General features: G+C 34.2%; 3 protein-coding genes across 5 annotated transcripts in view; 1 reads left to right on the top strand and 2 right to left on the bottom strand.

Annotated features, from left to right (window-relative positions):
- Positions 1–2,407, top strand: part of LOC105449724 (PERQ amino acid-rich with GYF domain-containing protein 2) — a 14,635-nt gene extending 12,228 nt beyond the window's left edge. Inside the window, exons 13-16 of one of the 2 annotated variants that reach the window (XM_011689105.1) lie at positions 78–275; positions 368–797; positions 865–1,094; positions 1,610–2,407. In XM_011689105.1, the coding sequence (XP_011687407.1) occupies positions 78–275; positions 368–797; positions 865–1,094; positions 1,610–1,735 (984 nt within the window). In that variant the 3' untranslated portion in view covers positions 1,736–2,407. Of the gene's footprint in view, positions 1–77; positions 282–367; positions 798–864; positions 1,095–1,609 lie in introns of both variants that reach the window. The other variant, XM_011689104.1, reaches the window with a different exon arrangement.
- Positions 2,408–3,791: 1,384 nt separating this feature from the next.
- LOC105449722 (N-acetylglucosaminyl-phosphatidylinositol biosynthetic protein) lies at positions 3,792–9,288 on the bottom strand. 2 transcript variants are annotated; one of them, XM_011689103.1, is made up of 7 exons: positions 8,655–9,288; positions 8,321–8,477; positions 7,543–7,722; positions 6,164–6,398; positions 5,860–6,070; positions 5,240–5,600; positions 3,792–4,750 (listed from the first exon to the last, which is right to left on the bottom strand). In XM_011689103.1, exons 1-7 carry the CDS (start codon positions 8,678–8,680, stop codon positions 4,679–4,681), a joined length of 1,242 nt encoding a protein of 413 aa, XP_011687405.1. In that variant the 5' UTR covers positions 8,681–9,288; the 3' UTR covers positions 3,792–4,678. The 2 variants fall into 2 exon arrangements, with proteins under 2 accessions (XP_011687405.1, XP_011687404.1); XM_011689102.1 differs by having other exon boundaries at positions 5,773–6,070; positions 8,655–9,286.
- Positions 9,289–12,113: 2,825 nt separating this feature from the next.
- Positions 12,114–16,754, bottom strand: LOC105449803. Its single transcript, XM_011689183.1, has 5 exons — positions 15,912–16,754; positions 15,633–15,729; positions 13,005–13,249; positions 12,405–12,731; positions 12,114–12,245 (listed from the first exon to the last, which is right to left on the bottom strand). Exons 1-5 carry the CDS (start codon positions 16,752–16,754, stop codon positions 12,114–12,116), a joined length of 1,644 nt encoding a protein of 547 aa, XP_011687485.1.
- Positions 16,755–21,840: the final 5,086 nt, after the last annotated feature.

The raw sequence follows: 21,840 nt of genomic DNA, 5'->3' as shown, positions 1-21,840 counted from the left end.
CGAAGCCTTCGAAGCAAATCACCAGTCCTATTATGTACGTGGTGCAACATCTATCTACGTTTGTTGCTCGCTTACAGGAGGAACAACGGCTTCAGCAATTGATGCAGCAACAGTTGGCGCAGCAAAAGGCGGTAGAAGCGGCGCAAGAAGCATCGGCAGTCGACTCTTCAAAGCGATTGCAGTTCAAGTGGGCGGAGAAGGCTATTGCTTCCAGTAAACCTCTCCAAGTGAAGAGTCTCGCGCAGATTCAGCAGGAGGAGCAGGAGCGCGTCAAGGTAAAGGTACTTATTACCTCTTGAATACGCGATTAATTCCAAATGAAGTTTCGTCTCTTCCGATTGTGCGATGAAAAATTGAAATGTCTCAGCAACAGGAAAGGGAACGGTTGGAGAAGGCCGGCCAGAAGGAAGCCGCGAATATGCTGCAGAACGCCGGAATATGGGGTACGGCGTCGCAGTGCTTGAATTGGACCAATTCGAGCGCGTCGGGCAGTCAAGTGTGGTCCATGAATTCCGGTACCACCGGTTTCTGGGATCCCACGCCTGTCAAATCGTCCACCACTACCACCACCACTACGAAGCAGCCGGCTAAGCAAACCGCAGTTGCAAAACCTGCCTCCAATCAGCAGCAGCAGCAACAGCAGCAGCAGCAAAATAATAATAACAAAGCGTCCAAAAGTAAGAATAAGAGGGAGGAGGAACTAGTGAAGAAATTGTTTGAACAGAACACTGCCAAGACCGACGAATTCACTCAATGGTGTATGAAAGCATTGAGCAGTTTACAGGCGTCTGTGGACAGTAAGTGTCCCGCATCGTCGTATTTCCTCATCGAATTTCGTCTTCCTATACGCATATGCATTTGCAGTCCCTACATTCGTTGGATTCTTGCGAGACATCGAATCGGCGTACGAAGTTAAGGAGTACGTTCGCGTCTACCTTGGGGACACCAAGCAGAGCACGGAATTCGCCAAGCAGTTCCTCGAAAAGCGAAGCAAATGGCGATCGGCGCAACGTCCTCAGGCACAAGCGGACGACCTGTGCAAGCCAGCACCCGCTGTTAATCCAAATGCTCCTGCAGAATTTCAAGAAGTTAAGGTATATCCTTGTTAGCGTTAGATTATCTTGATACAGTAATAATAATGAGACACTATTCAAATATTAATTTATTAAAGTAAACTTTTTCACCAAAAATCGTTGTTTAATAATATTATCCACATTATTATAATATTATATAAATTAGTGTCAAATGTAAGTTAAGTATATTAATATTAAATACAAGTATCGAGTCTATAGAAACGATTGAATACTGAGAGATCCTTTTTTTTTAATAATTTAAGAGGCCGTAAACGAACAAAGTGTGAAGCTCTTCGCTTGGAGAGGTTTACTGGAAGCAAACGAGCATTTCGGTAAATTAATATGTTAATATATTTTATTTATATTAAGATGTACAAATATGTTTATAGATATATCTGTACATCTTGATATAAATAAAATATATTTATTTAGTTTACCCACGAAATTTGTTCGTTTACGGCCTATTAAATTATTATTAATATTTGTCTTGGTAATTACGAGCGATATTTAGATTATTGACATTCTTTTTTTTTCAGGGAAAATCCAAGAAACCAAAGAAGGGAAAGATGTTCAAAGTGGATAACAGGATCCTTGGCTTCAGTGTAACTGCTGCTCCCGATCGTATTAACGTAGGTGATCGCGATTACGGCGAAGGCGTTTGAGCTGTTTGCCGTCACCGATTTACCTTGTAGAAATGATGCGACGCTGGTTTCATTAAAACGGTTCGTTATTTATTTATTGTACATGCCAAACCGGTGCTGAGAGACCCACCGTGGGTACCTCATGATAAAGCATATGGAAGACTTTTTACAATCCAACACACAAAGAAAAGAGCTCACATCCTTTTCAAAGTTGATCGTCGATGGCGGTCTTTATTTAGGACCGGCTGAGCGTGGCGTTATTTTCTTACATTACACACACACACACACACACACAAACACACACACGCATACACACAAAAGCTCCATTGTACATATTACTCAAAGAATATCTCACATGAAAGAGGACGGACTTACTTTTTCCTAATGTACACGATAATTAGAGTTGGAAACTTTTATAACATTTCATCTCGCTATCGTCACTTATACATAAAAAAAAAACAAAGAGAGAAAAGTATGCCGACCGATAATAAATGTGCATGCGGATATGTGGCAGTCAATAGCAATATGTGTATGTAAAGGTGTTCAATGAAAAAGGAAGTAACATTTATAGAACGTGCTTGAGATCGCGAAAATCATCATCTTCTACGGTACTGAATATACGGCGCGTCAGTATTTATCCTTATTGAATCCTATGGATTTTCGCTTTATCACAAATAGACGTCAAGAAAAAAAGAGATTTACTTTATATATATATATATATATATATATATACACACACATACATACATATATATAGATTACTCTGTAATACATTTTGCAAATGATTTCAGATGCATTTCAAGCACGACAATTCTTCCCTCCCCCTTCCCTCTTTCACTTTTTAATACCTCTTCGCCGTCATAATATTGCAGTAACGATACCTTTAAGCAATACATACACAGTTACATTGTATACGTGAAACAATGAATGCGACACTGATAACAGAGCGGAGATACTTGTATTATACACTGGAATGATGGATGAGGAGCGACAGCGATTCAAAGCGACAGTTTTCTGACATGAGGATAATTTTGAAATAAAAAACTAGTGACTTTTGACTCAGATTAGCATTCTTGCATTAGAAATTTTCAGTTTTTGCGGGAGAGAGACAGAGAGAGAGACAGAGACAACGCAATAGCGATTAAAAGTAATATTCGTGATGCATATTACTAATTCCTTCAAGATATATCACACAGATTATCAGCATACATCCCGAATAGTACTGATTTTTACTGCATATGTGGATCTCATTGTCGTCGGCATAGACCCCTTCTTCTATACGCCCGTAGTCGATCGTATAAACAGCTAAATATTCTCGAAAATACGAAAAAAAAACCGTGAGAGATTTAAATGATACATTACATGCAAAGAGAAATGGTATTTTTTTTTTGTATAACGTTTTATTTTATAACTTTGTAAATGTCGCGTGGTTGGAAGATCCATAACTTTTTTTAGCGCTTTTAAAGAACGTTTGTTTCGTTTCTCTCAGTCGACTCTTAATATGCGTTGGAGACACAGACACGACGTTGGGATAAGCGTTGGAATGTTGTGACAGATCTGACCACTCGTAATATTATGATGGTTGTTGATTAAGGTTCATTGATCTTCTCTTATGTGAGATCAAGGAAATAGGAGAAGATCATAGACCCTTTCGTGAAAAGATTTATGTATAAATAGATTTAAAAAATGTACAGAGTAATATAGTGATGATTTAAAACAAGTCGATTACAAGCGATATAATAAGGAAGAAAAAACTTGATTGATATTGTATCAATATTCTATTATTGTATCTAACGTACAACGTAAAATGAAAAATAAATATTATTATATTTTCAATTTGACTTTCTTATTGTTTTAGAAATTAATTTGTGTATCGAAATTCAGATCTCATAACACCGAAAGAGTATATAATATATATATATATATAGATGTACTATAGAGAATTTTTTGTTAAACGATAAAAATGTATGAGAACCGTTATCTGTATATTTTTTCTTTAAGTTAATAATATACTTTATATACACTTTGTATGCAGGTGATAATGAATGATTCTGAATGAAGATATACGGCATATTTGTGATGGAATCGCAAGTTCCAGATAAAGTCATTTTATTGGTTCTTATAAAAGAAAAGAGAAGTCCTTGGAAAAAAAGAAAGATACTAATATGATAATGCCCTACGGCGGGCATGAATACGAATTAACCTTTCTACTCCACATATTGCTACAAATAACTGCTTAAAAAAAATTAGCGCGGGATTGTTTTAAAAGTAAGCACAAACGATTCGTAATACACTGCGGCGTAATATTTTGTAATGCTAATGGACGCAATAAATCTTTCTTAAGCGTAATGTATTAAATGTATGCGGGGTCAGCAGCGTTGCGGTTGGATATCGTTACGAATTGTTATACATGTTATGCATTGATTCATACGATTGTCATATATCATAATAAAAATCATTTAATGGACAAATTAATATTACTTTCGTACAATTAAATCCGATGTTTCAACATTGGATGGATGATTCAGTATTTTTGGATGTTTAAAACGCCACACAATGCCGTCGTTTTTATTTTAAAGCGATACAAATTAAACTACGGAAAGCAGGATGATATATAATAAATAAAATTGTTATAAACAGTCTGTCTTTCTTTTTCTCTCTCTCTTTCTTTCAGTTATAATTCTACATACAAGTATCGTGACATTTGTACTCTTTTGCGCATTGTTACCTCTCTGTGTACAACATCTATATATACATATATGAATATAATTATATTTCTTTAAAAATTTATCGGTAAGTGCAACGACGATTGTTCTTCTTTCGCAAGGACATACATAATATTGTATAACAATGATTTTTTGCAAAAAAAAAAACGAATTTTCCGGAATGTTTCCAAGGTATAGAGAGAATAAAATACTTGAACACATTGAGAAGTTTATACATTTCAGGCTTTTGTGACGATAGTTAATCTTCTTTTCCTTTCCCGTTGGAAGGTACAACATGAATATCGCTGTAATCTCGAGCAACGTCGATATACTGAAAAATTCATTTATATATCTTTAAATTATCTCGTTTACTTACAAAGATTCTTTTTGATCAAATGATAAATATGCTTAAATATGCTGCACATATATTAGTAAACAATTTTGAAAAGTAAAAGTTAAATCGTAAGTCAATTAAGGGAAAAACGAAAAAAAATTTTACGCACACACAAAATTAAAAGCACTACAATATACAAATTAAAATTAAAATTCATGCGTATAAATCAATGGGTATAAAAAAAAACAATATAAGCCGATACAGGATGTAAGTGTGTTTAAATAAAATATATATTAATCAATCGATATAAAATTAGAGCGCTCTAATTTTATGTCGATTGATTAATATATATTTTATTTAAACACACACTCTGTGTCGGCTTATATTGGCTTTTTTATACACATTGGTTTATCTTATCTAAGCCTAAATTCGTACTGAATTTTAGACATGCGTATAAGTTATGATTTCGATTTTTTTTTTAATTACCTTTCTTGGGACGAGAAATTCCAAAATTTGTAGTATTATATAGCACAACGACACCACGAGCAAATAGGCCAGTACACCGCTTTGTATTTGACTAGCTAATCGTTGTCCCAGATTTCTCTTCGCTTCACGCTTTACTAAATTATACACTATCTCCGTACGCCTGGTAATATTGAACCAATTATAATACAAGCCTATCCTCCTATGCGTCTCGAAGGGACAGCCGACATTGCCTCTCTTGTAGTCCGTTATAGCCGTCTCCAGCCCTTCGATTAATGCAGGTACAGTGGGTTCCACGAGGTAAATCAGATCCGGCGGTAAAACTTCCGGGATACCTCCGACTTTCGTCGACACTACTTGCAAACTGTAAAACAGTACTTATTACATTGATTCTCGTTATTCGAAAACCCTTGTTAGCAGGATACGATAAATGTTACTCGTTAGAGGAAAATTAGGCTCAAAGGAAGATCCCAATTAATTTCAGGCGTTACAAGTAGGACAAGAGGGCGAAAAGTGCGTCACATGCCGCAGTTTACCCGCAAGAAGCTGCCTCTACGATAGCCATACAGTAAGCCTCCGTCAGGCTCGTGTTCAGGAAGATATGACCCTTGTTCAGAACGTGCCTGACTTGAGAGTGCTCCAGACTGCCTAGCAGGGTGACTCTGTGCTGCAACAGATTTCTCTCCCGCACTTCCTCTATTAGCCATCTCTTCGGGCCGTCCCCGCCGATCAGGAATTGCACATTCTTATGACGCAAACAGATCTCGGGTATTACATGGGCTAGAAGGTCAACGCCCTTCCTGTACACCAATCGCGATATTATTACTATGGTAACTGAAATTTACGGTTTACAATTATGGCATTTGGAATGTGATACGCTCCTAATGTACGGCCACCGGAGAGGCGCCCTCGGAATCTAAAACTTACTGAAGTCGTTGTTCCGTTTACCAATATCGGGTGTAAATAACGCGGTGTCGACCGCGTTCGGGATAACCGACACTTTCTCCCTCTGCACCTTCGCACGCAACACCGTGTTCTCCTTTCCGATGTGAGACACGCATATGCAATGATCGCAGTCGACCAGCGATATCTCGAGAAACTTGTTCGTCAGAATAGCGGACGCGTCCGCGAAACCGAAGAGGGAATGATCTGTGAAAACTGTCTGCAAAACACAGCGTGTTTAGTCACCCTCGTATTATCCTGAGCCGTTCAGCGTAATTAATACAGCGAATTTGGACAGTGCAGTGATGCAAATTAAAGCCTATGTCATCTGACAAGTAAAAATAAAATATTTTACTATTTCCCACATTTTATGACATTTTCTCAGAATGAGCTGAGAGAAAGAGGCATACATGGAAACATACGACTCCTGAGTCGGCTGACACCTGGGGGAACAGACACCTGAGAAATGATAAAAGAAGAAGACTGTCTTATATTCTCGTGTATCTTCAGATTTCTGAAGAGAGTAGAAAAGATAAAATGAATAAAATAATAGGAACGATATCCCAGACTAAGAGATCCTGTGCCAGAGAGATTCATAGGGAGAATAAAAGGCAGCGAATAAATCTTCCAGTCGCGGAGGAAGCTAAATGAAAAGAACATTTTATAGGAATGGAGAGAAAGTGAACTCTAAAATTCATCACTTTAATCTTAGAGTTCATTTTCTCTGTTGTTACAAAATATGGATTAGAGCTTTCGCAGCGAGCTCTTCAAATATAAAAATCGTTTTTATCAATTAAGATAAAATGTCCAATACGTATTTTACTGAACAGTGCAATAAAGAATACTGAAGATCTCGCGATTTAATTCATTTTTATATTTGAAGAGCTTGCTGCAAAAACTAGAATCCACATTTTGTAACACCGGAGAAAATGAACTCTAAAATTAGAGCGATGAATTTTAGAGCTCATTTTCTCTCCATTTATATAAAATGTTTTTTTTTTTAGTTTCCTCCTGGCTGGAAGATTTATTTGCTGCCTTTTATCCTTCCTATGGGTATTCTAGCACAGGATTTCTTAGAATATCGTTCCCACTTTAATTCATATTATCTTTCTTACTCTCTTCAGAAATCTGAGGATGCACGTGAGAATGTGAGCCAGTCTTCTTTTATTTCTTCCCCAGGTGTCCTATGTACGCCTCTTTCTCTCAGCTTGTTTTATAAAATGTTACAGAATGTGGGTTGGCCCGCAAAATTGCAGCAAGCCCATCATTTGTACATCAAGCACACATCTTCACGTCGTTTTGCGTGCAACAGCTTTAATGCGCACCACTGACGTGTGTACAGCGGAACGAAGGCGAAGGCTTACTTTCAGTCCCATTAATCTGCCGATCAGCATCCCCTCGTGGGCTAAAGCGGAGAATGCCGAATGGCCGTGTATTATCTGTATCTCCTCTCTTAAGAAGATGTACCTGATGAGTGGAAGAGAGCATATCATCGTTGGAAGAACGCACTGATTGTAGAAGACCTTGACAGGGATGTAATATACCTACAAATGACAGACGCACAAGGATATGAGAAAAGAAGAAGACACGAAGGGTACCGTTTAAAGCAGGGCTGTGCCGTAGATTTCAAGATTACGTCTACACAGATTATTTACATGAAATCTACGTGATGTTTACATGGTCTTTTTGCTATGTAGACAATCAAGACTTGTAAACTATGTAGAATATTGTAAATTGTATCACTAATATATACAATATAAAAGAATTAAATTATAAAGCAGTCTCTACCCACAGTAGAAATGTCCAAAATATGTCTAGGAATAGGCTAAAGATACCAGATCTTTAGGATATTCTTGATGTATTTTGAACATTAATTTAACTACGAGATTAAAATTAAGAATGTACCAGAGACTTTTTCTTACTCAAATGGTAGTTTTTTTTTTACATAAACATTAAATTATATGTATTTATTAAATAAATAAATATATAGTTTACTGGCTGTCAACGTAGATGACACTTTATACAATAGTTCCGCGTTGTCCACACGTAAATGTAGAGTATTACATTTTACGTGTAGACGCACAACCCTGAGTCTTTAAAGGCACCGAGGCCGACCGAGTAAATAAAAAGAGTGGCACGTACTTTCAGACCGTTCGTCATGTATCTTATTCCCACTCTATCCCCGTAGGAGTGGGTGAGTATCACCACCTTGTGGCCGTGCTCCAGCAGGCATTGGGACAGGTTGAAGATGTGCTCCTCGACGCCGCCCATGTTCGGGTAGAAGAAATCCGAGACCATGCTGTTACAGGACCGACCGACGTGTTATATGCATAATGACACAGTGAAAACCGGAAAACGATACAATTACGTGCTCGTAAACAATAAATGACAGAGAAAGAGAGAGAGGGGGGGGGGGGAAGGAGGGAAGGGCGGTTGGCCGAAAGAGTCGAGACGTCGTGTAGGTGTACATACGAACCATATCTTGTGTTTTGCACCGCTCATCTTCACGCCCGCGCATGATTCATTCCGCTGGCTGCTGAGGTTTAAACGCGACTGCAGATACGCCGTATCATCGTCGCCGGTCCGTGGGGCGTATCATCCGCGTCCCACCACGCCGTACCCGCCCGACGTCGCGATCCCGTCGTCACTGTCCTATCACGGCTGCACTCGGCGGTTTTTTCCGGATCGCGCTCATGCATCTCTAATCTCGGTCTCATCTGCCCGCGTCGTCGTCGCCGCTGAGAATCGACGGGCGACGGCGATGTTGAACAATAGCGGATGACTAACGCATATTTTCCTACGGGGACGCGTTAGCTCGCGCGCGACGATCGAACGTCCGGGTGTATCCTAACCTCAACGCGGCTCCAACCTCGACGGGAGGGAAAGAACTCCGGGGTGCCCCGGAGAGCTTGTGTGAGAATTTGTTGGCGCGAGATTCGACAGATCGGATCCCGTTCGTCAAACTTGAACTCGGGCGTCTCCTGAGCGTCTCCTTACGCGCGATAAATCTTTTAAATCGACTCTAATTTCACGCGTTCTTCCGCGGTGTCGTGAATTTGATATACGAATCTTGGCGCGAGACGACACAAATATTTTTTTTCTTCGTAATTTTGCCGTCGCGAGCGGCAAAGTGAGTGAGACTCCCTCTACAAAAAAATTTGATTTCATGCAGGGACGCGACCTTCCTTTATGAAGCTTTTCACACCCAGAGATCCCGTGGGTGTGATGGAATTCCACTCCCTGAATTCGGGGTATTTAAAAAGAAACTTTTCAAAATAATTATCTAAATGAGCTAGTAATTCTTGCGTGATATCGAGATAAAATTAAAAGAAAAATATTCATATTTGTAAAGAAAAAATATAAAAAGAAATTAAATATATAGAAGTACTTAGAAATATATTTCGGCATATAACAGAAGAGATAAAATATTTGTGTTATTACCCCTCCCCCCCCCGCTCAGATGAGGTACACTCCACATCCAAAAAATTCAAAAGTCTCCGTTCCTGTGATATCATGCCCGAGAAAAAAAGTTCCACAATTATATAATTATATATACAAAATATGTCCATATATGTTTCTTTTCTTAGTAAAATTATTCTTTAATACAAAATTGATAATAATAAGAAGGAAACATAAAAAATAATTAAAAGAATAATTTTTACATTGTTTTTTTACAACAAATCACGTTTGAAGAAATGAGAAAAATCGTTCATATATAATTATATATGTATATTATATATGTATATTTTTAATCACTTATATATGATTATAATATATGAGCAATTTTTCTCATTTCTTCAAACTTGATTTTTTGTAAAAAAAACAATGTAAAAATTATTCTTTTAATTATTTTTTGTTTCCTTATTATTATCAATTTTGTATTATAATAAAGAATAATTTTACAAAGGAAAGAAACATATATGGACATATTTTGCATATGTATAATTATATGTGAAACTTTTTTTCCCGGGCATGTATCGAAACATTAATTTTTAGTCAATAATTAATGCGTGTCACTTCACACTTGACACTCTTATCGCTCGTCATGACTGTCATATTATTTAAATTGATAACAATAAAAAAGGATAAAATGATTCCAAAAGTGCAAATTAAGTACGGAACGCAGCCGCATTGTTGAAAAAATTTTTAATTTAAATTATTCAAATGACTATCAAATCTTCTCGATTTATTCTTTTCGATTATTATTTCAAAACTCTTCACATGAAATACATGCATATACAGCGAGTGTCCCGAAATTCGCGAATTAAAATATCATATAGCAAGAAAATCTTCGAAAAATTAAGTAAAAAAGTTATTTGTAAATTTTTATTTTAAGCAGTAGTTTTTGCGATATAAGAGTTTTAGCCAATTATAGATTAGTTATAGGTATATATGCGCGTGAAGTGCGCGACCACTAACATACTAACACTATCGACGCGCTCACATGTTTCGTGGTTTAATCGTAATCTATAATTTGCTAAAACTATAAATTTAACTCTTAAATCTCAAAAACTACACGCAAAAAAATGACTTAGTAATAGTAGCTAAATTTCAATAGCTGAATCAAACTTAGCTATAAGAGGGCTACCGCCTTAGTGTCATTGCTAAGTTCTGGCTATTACAGATAAAAAACATTCACTGTGACAAAAAAATTTATTAACTGAAATTAAAAGCATATATTAGTATACACAGGCAGCTAAAAAGATGGCATGCGTATACCTAAATGTCTTATCATGCACACATTTAGCACACAGAGCTAAGTTTATAGCTACGCGTGAAAATTTGATTTGTAATTGTTTTTGCAATGTGGCACTGCTATATATGCACATCTACAGCGCATTTAGCATTTATATTTTACAGTACTATATAAGTTATATACTGCAAATATTATTACTCTATTGCGAAGATAAAATACCATAGTAGATACGGCCGCGACTAAATATCATTTGATTTTAGCAGCAAATATTTTTTGCTATAGCATCTACATTTTAATAACTAATAAATTGAACTTCGGCAGCAACGACATTAGCTGTCCCTATTTCAACGACACATCTTAGCTGCCATAGCTATATTTTACCTTCATTGGCTAATCCTTTTTCTGCGTGATACTGTTTCAAATAAAAATTTACAAATAAGAGTTTTAAATTAATTTTTCAAAGACTTTCTTGCTATGATATTTTGATTCGCGAATTTCGGAACACCCTATATACGATTTCGTAAAAGACTTAACTTTGTTTAATTTATTTATGTCGGATCAACTATAAACTCTGCAACATACGTTGTATGAAAATTATATCCACGACAGCGACGTTTCATGTCCACAAGTAGGACATTTTATAATAATTGTATTTATGGAAATAATAATGTTTAAAATACAACATAACATTTTGTGATGTATTCGTCGAATTAATTAATAAACTGGCTTTACAATAAAATGAAATAATCTAACATAAGGTCCACAAGTTGTTGGTTGCGAAACAAAGAAAATTTAAAATATATATTAACGTTTATATTAAAATTTCCTTTTGTTAATAAATATATTTGATTTTTTATAGATGCAATTGACGCAAATAATTTTAATAGCACTTTGTTAAACGACATATGAAAGAAATATATACCTCGACATACAAAAAAACCATTGAAAAGGAAATGCATCGCGTGATAATGATTGCATCTACCATATTTACGATTATGTATTTCTAAAATATACATGAAAACAAACAATTTATAATGCTTAGGAACGAATACTTTATTATTTTTGTTAACACAAAGTTTAATATTACAATAATTACGTTTAATTATTTATATTAAACTTAAGACTTTACTACGTAATTATTTCAATTTTTACGCCCAAACCAGTCAAATACGTTTTAATATCGTTCTTGATTGTCGTCAAATAGTTGAAATCATCGGAGGGTAGACTTTTTTTTTAAATTTACATAAATAATGGGCTCCAAATGTATAAATAGGTATCATCTGCACATTTCCCGAAATTTGCTTTTACCAATGCGTACATTTTCTGCAGATGATTATACAATTTACCTGAACTTTGGGTTGGAATGGAAGTCTGTGAAAAACACGCGTTATAATATAATTTGATCTGAATATTGAGAAATTCGACAATATAGAAATTCTCACATAAAAGTTCAATAAAAAATGATATAAAAACAATGATAGACACAGTGGTAGCAATATTTTTCGTGATAAGATATTTAATAAGACTTACTTCTAATGTTTTGTCATGCGTCAAAGGATTAACTTTTATTCCATTAAGAAAATCTTCATCTTCATCTTCATCTTCGTAGACATCATATTCTCGTAAATTATAACAATCCATCAATATAGGCTTAACGTGGTCCACGACGGAATTTATAATATCATAAAATTTCTTTCCTAAACATTCTAGGTTTGGCATCTGAATATCTACATTTTGCATTTGTATTGAATCAACTAGCAATATCGTCATGCTTGGAAAATCAAACATCAAAGTCAAACGCTTATTTTTGTCAATGTGATATGCCAGGGAAATTCCAAATGTGCTATAGTTTATAGCCTGTATCCCAGATTTGAAAAATATTTTGTCACAGTGTTCAGCATATGGGGCAATTTTTTCACGATCGGTGTTATCGATAGTGCAGCGATCATTTTTTTGCAGACGTGACCAATGTAACAAGCATGCCGCAAGACATACTGTAAATGATTCCGGACAGATAAAATCATTATTTAGCATTAATTTCGTGGAAAAATGCATATTGAAAGGTTTAATTTTAATCTACTCTTTATGGGTGACATAAAGCAGCAAATAATAGAAAGCTTGTATAAATACTATTGGTGCGGCTGATTTATGATGAATGTGGGTAAATATTTTCACATTTTCATACAATTGACGTATTTTCTCCTCGTAATTATTGAAGAACGTTGTAAAAGTTTCTAATGGCATTTTAAGAGAGAAACTGATTTGAGAAAAATCTATTTCAATATTGTTGTTTAAAGATGCAATCGGTGTTTCGATGAACGTCAGCGTGGTACGTAAATCGGTACCAGCATCTTCATCTAATAAGCATAGTTTGCCTGTTGCAGATATTTTGAACTGATTCATTTTTGTGAGTAATAATTTCTATTATTTGAAGTATTTTGTAAAAGTTAAACCTGCGCTGAAGTTTCTCATAAATTTATTAAATTTACATAAAATGTAAACTACAGTTTACAAATTTAAATGTAATTTAATAGAATTTTTCTTCTTATTCAACTGTTTTGCTATTTGCAATGAGAAAGTGTGGATAGTAGCAATTATTTTTCAAGGTTTTAAACACAGCCTGAAATAAATGTTGTCGGTTATTCATATAAAAGATTATATAAAAGATTAATGCGTTAAATCATGTGGTAAAATCTGCTTTTACACATGATATAAAATTAATATTTTGTCAATAAATCTAACGAACTCTCAAATTTAAAAAACAAGTAAGAAAAAACAGCTGCTAGTAAAAATCAACGCAGTCCTTAGTACGTGCGAAATTCAATTCTTTTAATTATTAAAATTTTTTATTACTATACTTGAACGTATCGGCTCTGAATGTGAGCCATCTTCAGCAATAACGAAAATTTGATGGTCCTTTCCTTTCTCCGCACACGTGGAATGTCTCCTAATTGAATGTTACTCATGAACAGTTGGTAAGCCGAATAATCTTAGAGAGGCAATTTAGTTATATGTGGCAGAGAATGTAGAAATTACAATGAATCGTGGAATCGCAGAACAATGGTTAATAAATACTAAATAAATATACATTTCAAACGAGTAAAACTCTTAGTTAATTAAAAGACAGTCATAATTTAAAATTTAAAGAAATATAAAACCAGTCAAAAAGTTTTGATCGTACCCGATTACAGTCAATGTAAATACGAAAAAAGGAAGGGATCATCAAATTTTCGTTATTGCTGAAGATGGCTCCAATTCAAAGCCGAAACGTTCAAATATTGTAATGAAGAATTTTAATAATTAATTAAAAGGTTTGGATTTCGCACATACTAAGTACCGCGTTAACTCTCAATAGCCCTTCTTTTTCCTTATTTGTTTTTTTAATATTTCATATTGTTACTTACTTGATAAAATAATTGGGACTAATAAATAATTTTTCATTGAAATTGATCAAAACCGATCAAGAAATTCAGGTGAGTCAACTTAATCTTTTACTGGCAGCTGTAACGATGCTCACACAATCAAGAGTCTGGAGTCACTAACAGACGGTTGAGAGGGCGATATAATAAGATGCGCCGAATAACGTTTTTGTTTATAAATCCAAATTCTCTTTTTCTGTCTTTCCTCCTATCTGTCTTACTTTTTTTATTTGTTTTTCTATCTTTATGTATTTCTATCTAAATTGTCGGTTGGCATAGGGTGACTGTGTAGGTACAAATTACTTTAATATCTTTTGTTAAATTAACTTTATAAATACCAATAACGTCTGCAAAAATAATTTCTTATAATGTATGATTATAAGACGTAGATGAAAGAATTTTCTGTCATCCACAGTTTATCTCCTTAAAGAGAGAAATGTAAGATCATTAATGCATGAGGATGTAAATATGTCTATTTACATGATATTTATACAATCGAACATCGATAAATCAAAGTTTTACAACTCAAAAACCTTTATAGGACAAAAATTTTTTTCAGTTCCTTCAGCTCTACCGTGGAAAATTCTCATAAATCGAAATAAAACCTACCTGAATTCGAATTATTTGTCAGATATTTAGATATATTATTTTACTTCTGCAACTCGAATTTAAAATAAGCCACGCCTCTACAAGTCGAAGTTGATCACTTCTATAAGTCGAACTTCGATTGTCGCTGCCTCTATAGTCTACAATTCGAAGTTATAGCTATGTGTAATAGCCTGGTATTTGTTTTATGATTACATTTATTATATGTATGCAATAAATAATTCATTGTCAAATATTGAATTTTTTCCTTTAAAAATTATTATAATCGAAAAATTATAAATTCTCATACAATGCCTACGTGAGTCGAATTTCCGTATGTTAACCTTCTTTTACTTGAATTTCGATAAGTCGAAAACTCTATAACTCTTTAGTTCTTTCATTGAGATTCGAATTATCTAGGTTCGACTGTATAATTCTTATGTCAATTTCATCACCATGTGTCTACTTCATTTCAATTTAAATTTGATTAACAATTATTAGCAATATTTAACGAACAATTTATGTGTGCAAAAGAATCCTTTATTATTTTTGTTAACACAAAGTTTAATTTTACAATAATTACATTTAATATTAAACTTAAGACATTATTACATGATTGTTTCAATTTTTACTCCCGTACAAGCCAAATACGTTTTAATATCGTTCCTGAGCATCGGCAAATAGCTCAAATTATTTGTTCTATTGGTTTTTCTTATATTTGCATATAATGGGCTCCAGATGTATAAATAGGTACCAATATCTGTACGTTTTCCGAGCGCTCTTTCCACGAATACGTTCATTTTCTGCAAACGGTTATACAATTTACCTGTTCTATCAGTTGGAATGGAAGTCTGAAAAACACGCGTTAAATTAGAATATAATTTGATTTGAATATTGAGAAATTCAACAATAGAGAAATTCTCACATGAAAGCTCAATAAAGGACATGACACAAAAAAGTGATAGACGTAGCTATACGTGTAAATATGCAATAGAACAATATTTTTTGTAATAAATTGTATAATGAAACTTACTTCTAATGTTACGTCATGCGTATTAACTTCTATTTCATTAACGAATTCTCTATCTTTGTAGATATCATATTCTCGTAAAGTATAACAATCCATTAATATAGGCTTGACGTGGTCGACAACAGAATTGACAATATCATAAAACTTCTTTAAATCTTCCAGGTTTGGCATCAGAATATTAACATTTTGTATTGAATCAACTAGCAGTATCGTCATGGTTGGCAAATCAATCATTAAAACCAAACGCTTATTATCGTCTATGCGATATGTCACGAAAGAACTATATGTGCAGACGCACATAGCCGTTATCCCAGATTTGAAAAATATTTTGTCGCATTCTGCTGCATATGAGTAAATTTTGTGGCGATCTGTGTTATTGATAGTGCGATTATCATCTTTTTGCAGACGTGACCAATGGAACAAGCATGCCGCAAGACATACTGTAAATGATTCCGGACAGACGAAATCATTATTCAGCATTAATTTCGTGAAAAAATGCATATTAAAAGGTGTAATGTAAATCTTCTCTTTATAGATGACATAAAGCAGCAAATAATAGAAAGCTTGTATAAATACTATTGGCTCGGCTGATTTATGATAAATATCGGTAAATATTAACACATTTTTAAGCAATTGACACATTTTCTCGTAATCATTGAAGAACATTACAAAAGTATCAAATGGAATTTTAAGAAACAAATTGATTTGAGGGAAGTCTAGTTCAATATTGTTGTTTAAAGATAAACTCGGTGTTTGGATGAACGTCAGTGTGGTACGTAAGTCGGTGCCGACATCTTTATCTAATAAGCATAATCTGCCTGGTGCAGATATTATGAACTTATTCATTTTTAAGAATAATAATTCCTGTTATTTGGAATATTTTGTAAAAGTTGAATCTGCGCTGACGTTTCTTATAAATTTATTAAATTTACATATGAAATGTAAACTTTAGTTTACAAATTTAAATGTAATTTAATAAAATTTCTCTTCTTATTCAACTGTTTTGCTATTTGCAATGAAAAGTGTAGATAGTAGCAATTATTTTTCAATGTTTTAAACACAGCCTGAAATAAATGTTGTCGGTTGTTAATATAATAACATTATACATTGTGTCTCTTAATTGGTGTATCACCGCTCACGGGTAGATAGAATGGACTAAACTGAAACGAAAAGTCCTCTACTATTTTGCAAAATTTGTAATATTTAACGAGATATTAATTTTTTGAATATCGCCGAATGAGCGGGTATCATGAGCCATTTTCGCTATAAACAATTCCCCGCTCGCTGTGTGCTGTGCCTTGCGCTAGGCAACCGTGCTCGGTCGCGCGCTAGTATTGACGGTGGGCCGGACTCGCCGAACGGATACTCGCTTATTCGGCGATATTCAAAAATTAATATCTCGTTAAATATTGCGAATTTTGCAAAATGGTAGAGGACTTTTCAGTTTAGTCCATTCTATCTACCCACGAGCGGTGATACACCTATTAAGAGACACCCTGCAGTATAAAAGATTAATGCGTTAAATCATGCACGTGGTAAAATCTGCTTTTATACATGATATGAAATTAATATTTTGTCAATAAATCTAACAGAATCTTAAATTTAAAAACAAGTAAGGAAAAACAAGGGCTAGGAGAGTCAACGTGGTATTTTAGTACATGCAAAATTCAATTCTTTTAATTATTAAAATTCTTCATTATAATACTTGAACGTTTCGGCTCGGAATGTGAGTCATCTTCAGCAATAACAAAAATTTGATGGTCCCTTCCTTTCTCCGCACACGCGGCATGTCTCCTAATTAAGTGTCACTCATGAACAGTTGGTAAGCCGAATGATCTTAGAGAGGTAATTTAGTCATATGTGGCAAAGAATATAGAAGTCACAATGAATTGTGGAATCGCAGAACAATGATTAATAAATATCAAATATACATTTCAAACGAGTAAAACTCTTAGTCAATTAGAAGACAGTTAGAATTTAAAATTTAAAGAAATATAAAATCCGTCAAAATTTTTTGAGCGTATACGATCACAGTCAATGTGAATATGAAGAAAGGAAGGGATTATCAAATTTTCGTTGTTGTTGAAGATCGTTCAAATTTAAAGCCGAAACGTTCAAGTATTGTAATGAAGAATTTTAATAAAAGGTTTGGATTTCGCACATACTAAGTATCGCGTTAACTCTCAATAGCCCTTGTTTTTCCTTATTTGTTTTTTTAATATTTCATATTGTTATACTTACTTGATAAAATAATTGAGACTGATAAACAATTTTTCATTGAAATTGATCAAAACCGATCAAGAAATTCAGGTGAGTCAACTTAATCTTTTACAGTCAACTGTAACGATGCTCACACAATCAAGAGTCTAGAGTCAATAACAGACGGTTGAGAGGGTGATATAATAAGGCCCGTTCTACAATACGTATGTCGGGTCATAAGCCGTAAGCCGTAAGAATTAACCAATTACAATCGAATATTCTTTTTACATTCAACTGTGATTGGTCAATTTTTACGACTTACGGTTTACGACCTGACATACGTATTGTAGAACAGACCTAAAGATCCATCTACAACGAAAGTAGTAAGTCGTAAGCCGTAAAAAATTAACCAATCGCAGTCAAATATAAGAAAAATACTTGACTATGATTGGTCAATTTCTTACGGCTTACGACTTACTACTCTCATTGTAGATGGATCTTAAGGCTGAGACACAGACTTTTGCATAACGCTGCATAACGCATAAGACGTAAAGCATAAGAGAATGAACCAATCAGAGTCCTTTATTTCATACTCTGATTGGTTGATTTTCTTACGCCTTATGTCTTATGCGTTATGCAGCGTTATGCAAAAGTCTGTGTCTCGGCCTTTAAAGGCCTTCACACATAAAATCCCATAAGATCATAAGACGTAAGCGTAAGAAAATCGACCAAATCCCAATTGAGTATTAGGTTGTCCGTAACCTCTCCACTGAATTGCAATTGGTCGATTTTCTTAGGGGCTTTCTACAATAAGCCGTTAGTCACTACTCATCATACTAACTAAGAATTGACCAATCATAGTCAAATATTTTTTTTACATTCAACTGTGATTAGTCAATTCTTACGATTTACGGTTTACGATCTGACATACGACGTATTGTAGACAGCCCCTAAAATTTTATTTTGCTAATACAGCTCTGTGATTAGCTTAAGACATCTTAGAACTGTTCTTAACATGGTCTTAAAATATAAGAATTAATTATCAATACTGATCATAATGTCACAACTGTCATGCAATTAATGGCTAATTGGAATTTTAATAATTAAAAGGTTTTGTTTTGCAAATTGCAACAACTTTATTATAAATGAGAAAATACATGAATATTACAAATACAAAAGGCAAAGTAATATAATTAATTTTATCAATACAAATAATATATGAAATTTCTTTCACAAGTCAACGTGCGAGCGTTTCCGACGCAATTATTTGAGGAAGACACATCGAGAATCTATTAGCTACTCTTACATGTATAACGATTTGATTTCTATAATTACTGCTGACAGTTAAAGCAAACTATATTTCACTTTATTAAAATATATTTACCGAGTAGCTTATGCAGTTATTTTTTATCCACTATGATCGATTACGCGCGGGATCCGAAATCCCCTCCTAAACCCGCTAGACCCTTTGTTATGTGTATAATACGGTCGCAAGAATATTATTTGACTTGGAATTGTAAAGCAATGTATACTGTATCTAAGTATTACGATTGCACGAAGCGTACTTTGACGAATCTGTCACATGATTGACATACATTCCTTGGTAAAAATAAAGATTAGAACGTAAGTCGAATGTAAGGGGAGAATGGCAGATCGAAGCGTACGAAACTTCTATGAAGCGAAAATTAAAACATATATAAACATAGCATAATCGCCTCTTTTACATTTAGTTGTTTCATTTTTCAACGAAGAAAATCGTGGTATAAATTGCTAATACTAGATGAATCTTCATCGAATAATTGCTTCGGAATCGCTCGCACGCTGACTTGTAAAAGAAATTTCCTGTATCACTTGTATTTATGAAATTAATTGTAATATATTGCCTTGTATTTGTATTTTTATGTATTTTCTCATTTATTTATAATAAAGTTGTTGCAAACAGAGCAATGCCATTTGTTGTCGATTGCATAGTTATGACACTATGGACAGTATTTGTAATCAATTCTTATTAAGTTTAAGACCTTATTAACAACAGTTTTAAGATGTCATAAATCAATCTTAGAGCCATATTATTAGCAACATTAAATCTTAAAACGTTACTTAAGACAATCGTGAAATAAGAAAATCGACTATAAATACCGACCATGCTCAAAAAATGCCTCGCGTCGACTTGACACGCTATATCTCACACGCGAATGGATTTTAAAACGAATCGATTATTTTTCGCTTGAATAGCGAAAATCACGAAATATGTACCTGTGAAATATATGTTGTGCAAACGGTGTCTTATGCTCTTTTTCGGCTTTTATCGAGAGAGATTGCGGCTAACAGAATCATGCTTTTTCTAAGGCAATTTGTAGGAAAATATACTACAGTATCGTAATTAAATTCGCGACATTAGACGTGATTAAATTTTCAACATTAACCATGGAACTTTTCTCTGGCCGTGACGACCACGCTGCTTACGATATTTGGTCGGACGAGATTGATAAACGAGTTAGCGTTTCTACCTCCTCTGTGCCCTTTAACAAAGTAGCGATTTCACAAAGTTGCACGTAGCAAACCACTCTGCGCTACATTTGCAGGAAGCTTTTATACGCGAAATGAAGCCGCAAGCTTCTTTATAAGATAGAGAATCCACGTTGCGCACGTTTCGTTTGTTGCAACGTCGAAATGTGTTCGCGAAGTCGTGATCTTCGGTGAGATTGCAATATGATTACGCAATGATAAACTTCTCGGAATGTGAAGAATATTCAAGTATATTTTCTATCATAAAAATTCTCAATTCAAGTCATATGTTTAGGTATTACTTGTATAAAGATTTGATATTAATAAAAATGTTTTCCGTCAATATACATAATCGGAGTACAAATATAAATAAAAGAGAGCGCTTGGACGAGAAGAAGTTGTAGTCATAAAATTGCAGATATAAAGGAAGAATTTAATTGACGAGATTAAAAGGAAGAGATTTCTTTCCTGAGACGCTTTGAAAAGAGCTAGGTTTTTTAATTCGAGGAAAGTATAATCTATAACAGGTTCTTTCTGATATCTGTATCTATTGACGAATTATTTCCTCAAATTGTCATTCAAAAAGATTTCGTGCATTTCTACATAATGTATGTTTCAATAATCGTTGATTATGTTTATAGTATACATATTTATCAAAGTTATCATTATTACATAATTTTTTATGTGACATGACATTCTGCAGGAAAATTTATTTAAACATATATATTGTAAATCACATTTGATTCTCATATATCATCTCGAAACACTTGAGTGATACGTTATTTTTCTCAAACTTCAGCTGATATAATCAAGGTTTATTAAAACATATTCTTGAGATCTCATTTCAAGATTTGACTATAGAATCGCGATAAAGAGAATTCAAACTTTGCTTAAGGGATTAGCCCACTTCTGAGGGCTTAAAATGGGATTTTTTGTGGGTAAATAGATAATTTTATTTAAAAACTTTTTAGAGAACATTGTTATACATATATAAAAAACTAAAAAAATACTTTTTTATTTTTTTATGCACAAAATGGCGACGCCCAAAATCCCTTTTTTCTATGTTTTCAAATCAGTGTATAGGATTCCAGGCACACGGTTTGCTCTTGAACAAAACAGAAAGAATTTTCATTATCTACATATTAAAGACTACAGAAGTATGTAAGGGTTTTTTTTTTAAATATTGATTTTTCTCGAAATGGCAGCTATTTTTACGAAAAGTTCG

Source organism: Wasmannia auropunctata, unplaced genomic scaffold (genome assembly GCF_000956235.1).
Source record: "Wasmannia auropunctata unplaced genomic scaffold, wasmannia.A_1.0 LD336074.1, whole genome shotgun sequence".
NCBI classification, from domain to species: domain Eukaryota; kingdom Metazoa; phylum Arthropoda; class Insecta; order Hymenoptera; family Formicidae; genus Wasmannia; species Wasmannia auropunctata.
The sequence above is the reverse complement of the archived record's forward strand: the minus strand, read 5'-3'. Positions and strand labels throughout refer to the sequence as shown.

Excerpts from the sequence above, each read along its gene's own strand:
- LOC105449722 (XM_011689102.1), bottom strand. The coding sequence starts at position 8,680 with ATGAGCGGTGCAAAACACAAGATATG. Across the intron at positions 6,071-6,163 it reads TAAACGGAACAACGACTTCA|TTACCATAGTAATAATATCG; the intron begins GTAAGTTTTAGA and ends CGTAAATTTCAG. Across the intron at positions 5,601-5,772 it reads GTAGAGGCAGCTTCTTGCGG|TTTGCAAGTAGTGTCGACGA; the intron begins GTAAACTGCGGC and ends ACTGTTTTACAG.
- LOC105449803 (XM_011689183.1), bottom strand. The coding sequence starts at position 16,754 with ATGAATAAGTTCATAATATCTGCACCAGGCAGATTATGCTTATTAGAT. Across the intron at positions 13,250-15,632 it reads CGGAAAACGTACAGATATTG|GCAAACTATGCTTATTAGAT; the intron begins GTACCTATTTAT and ends TATCTGCAACAG. Across the intron at positions 12,732-13,004 it reads ATAAATCAGCCGCACCAATA|GCTATAAACTATAGCACATT; the intron begins GTATTTATACAA and ends TCTGGGATACAG.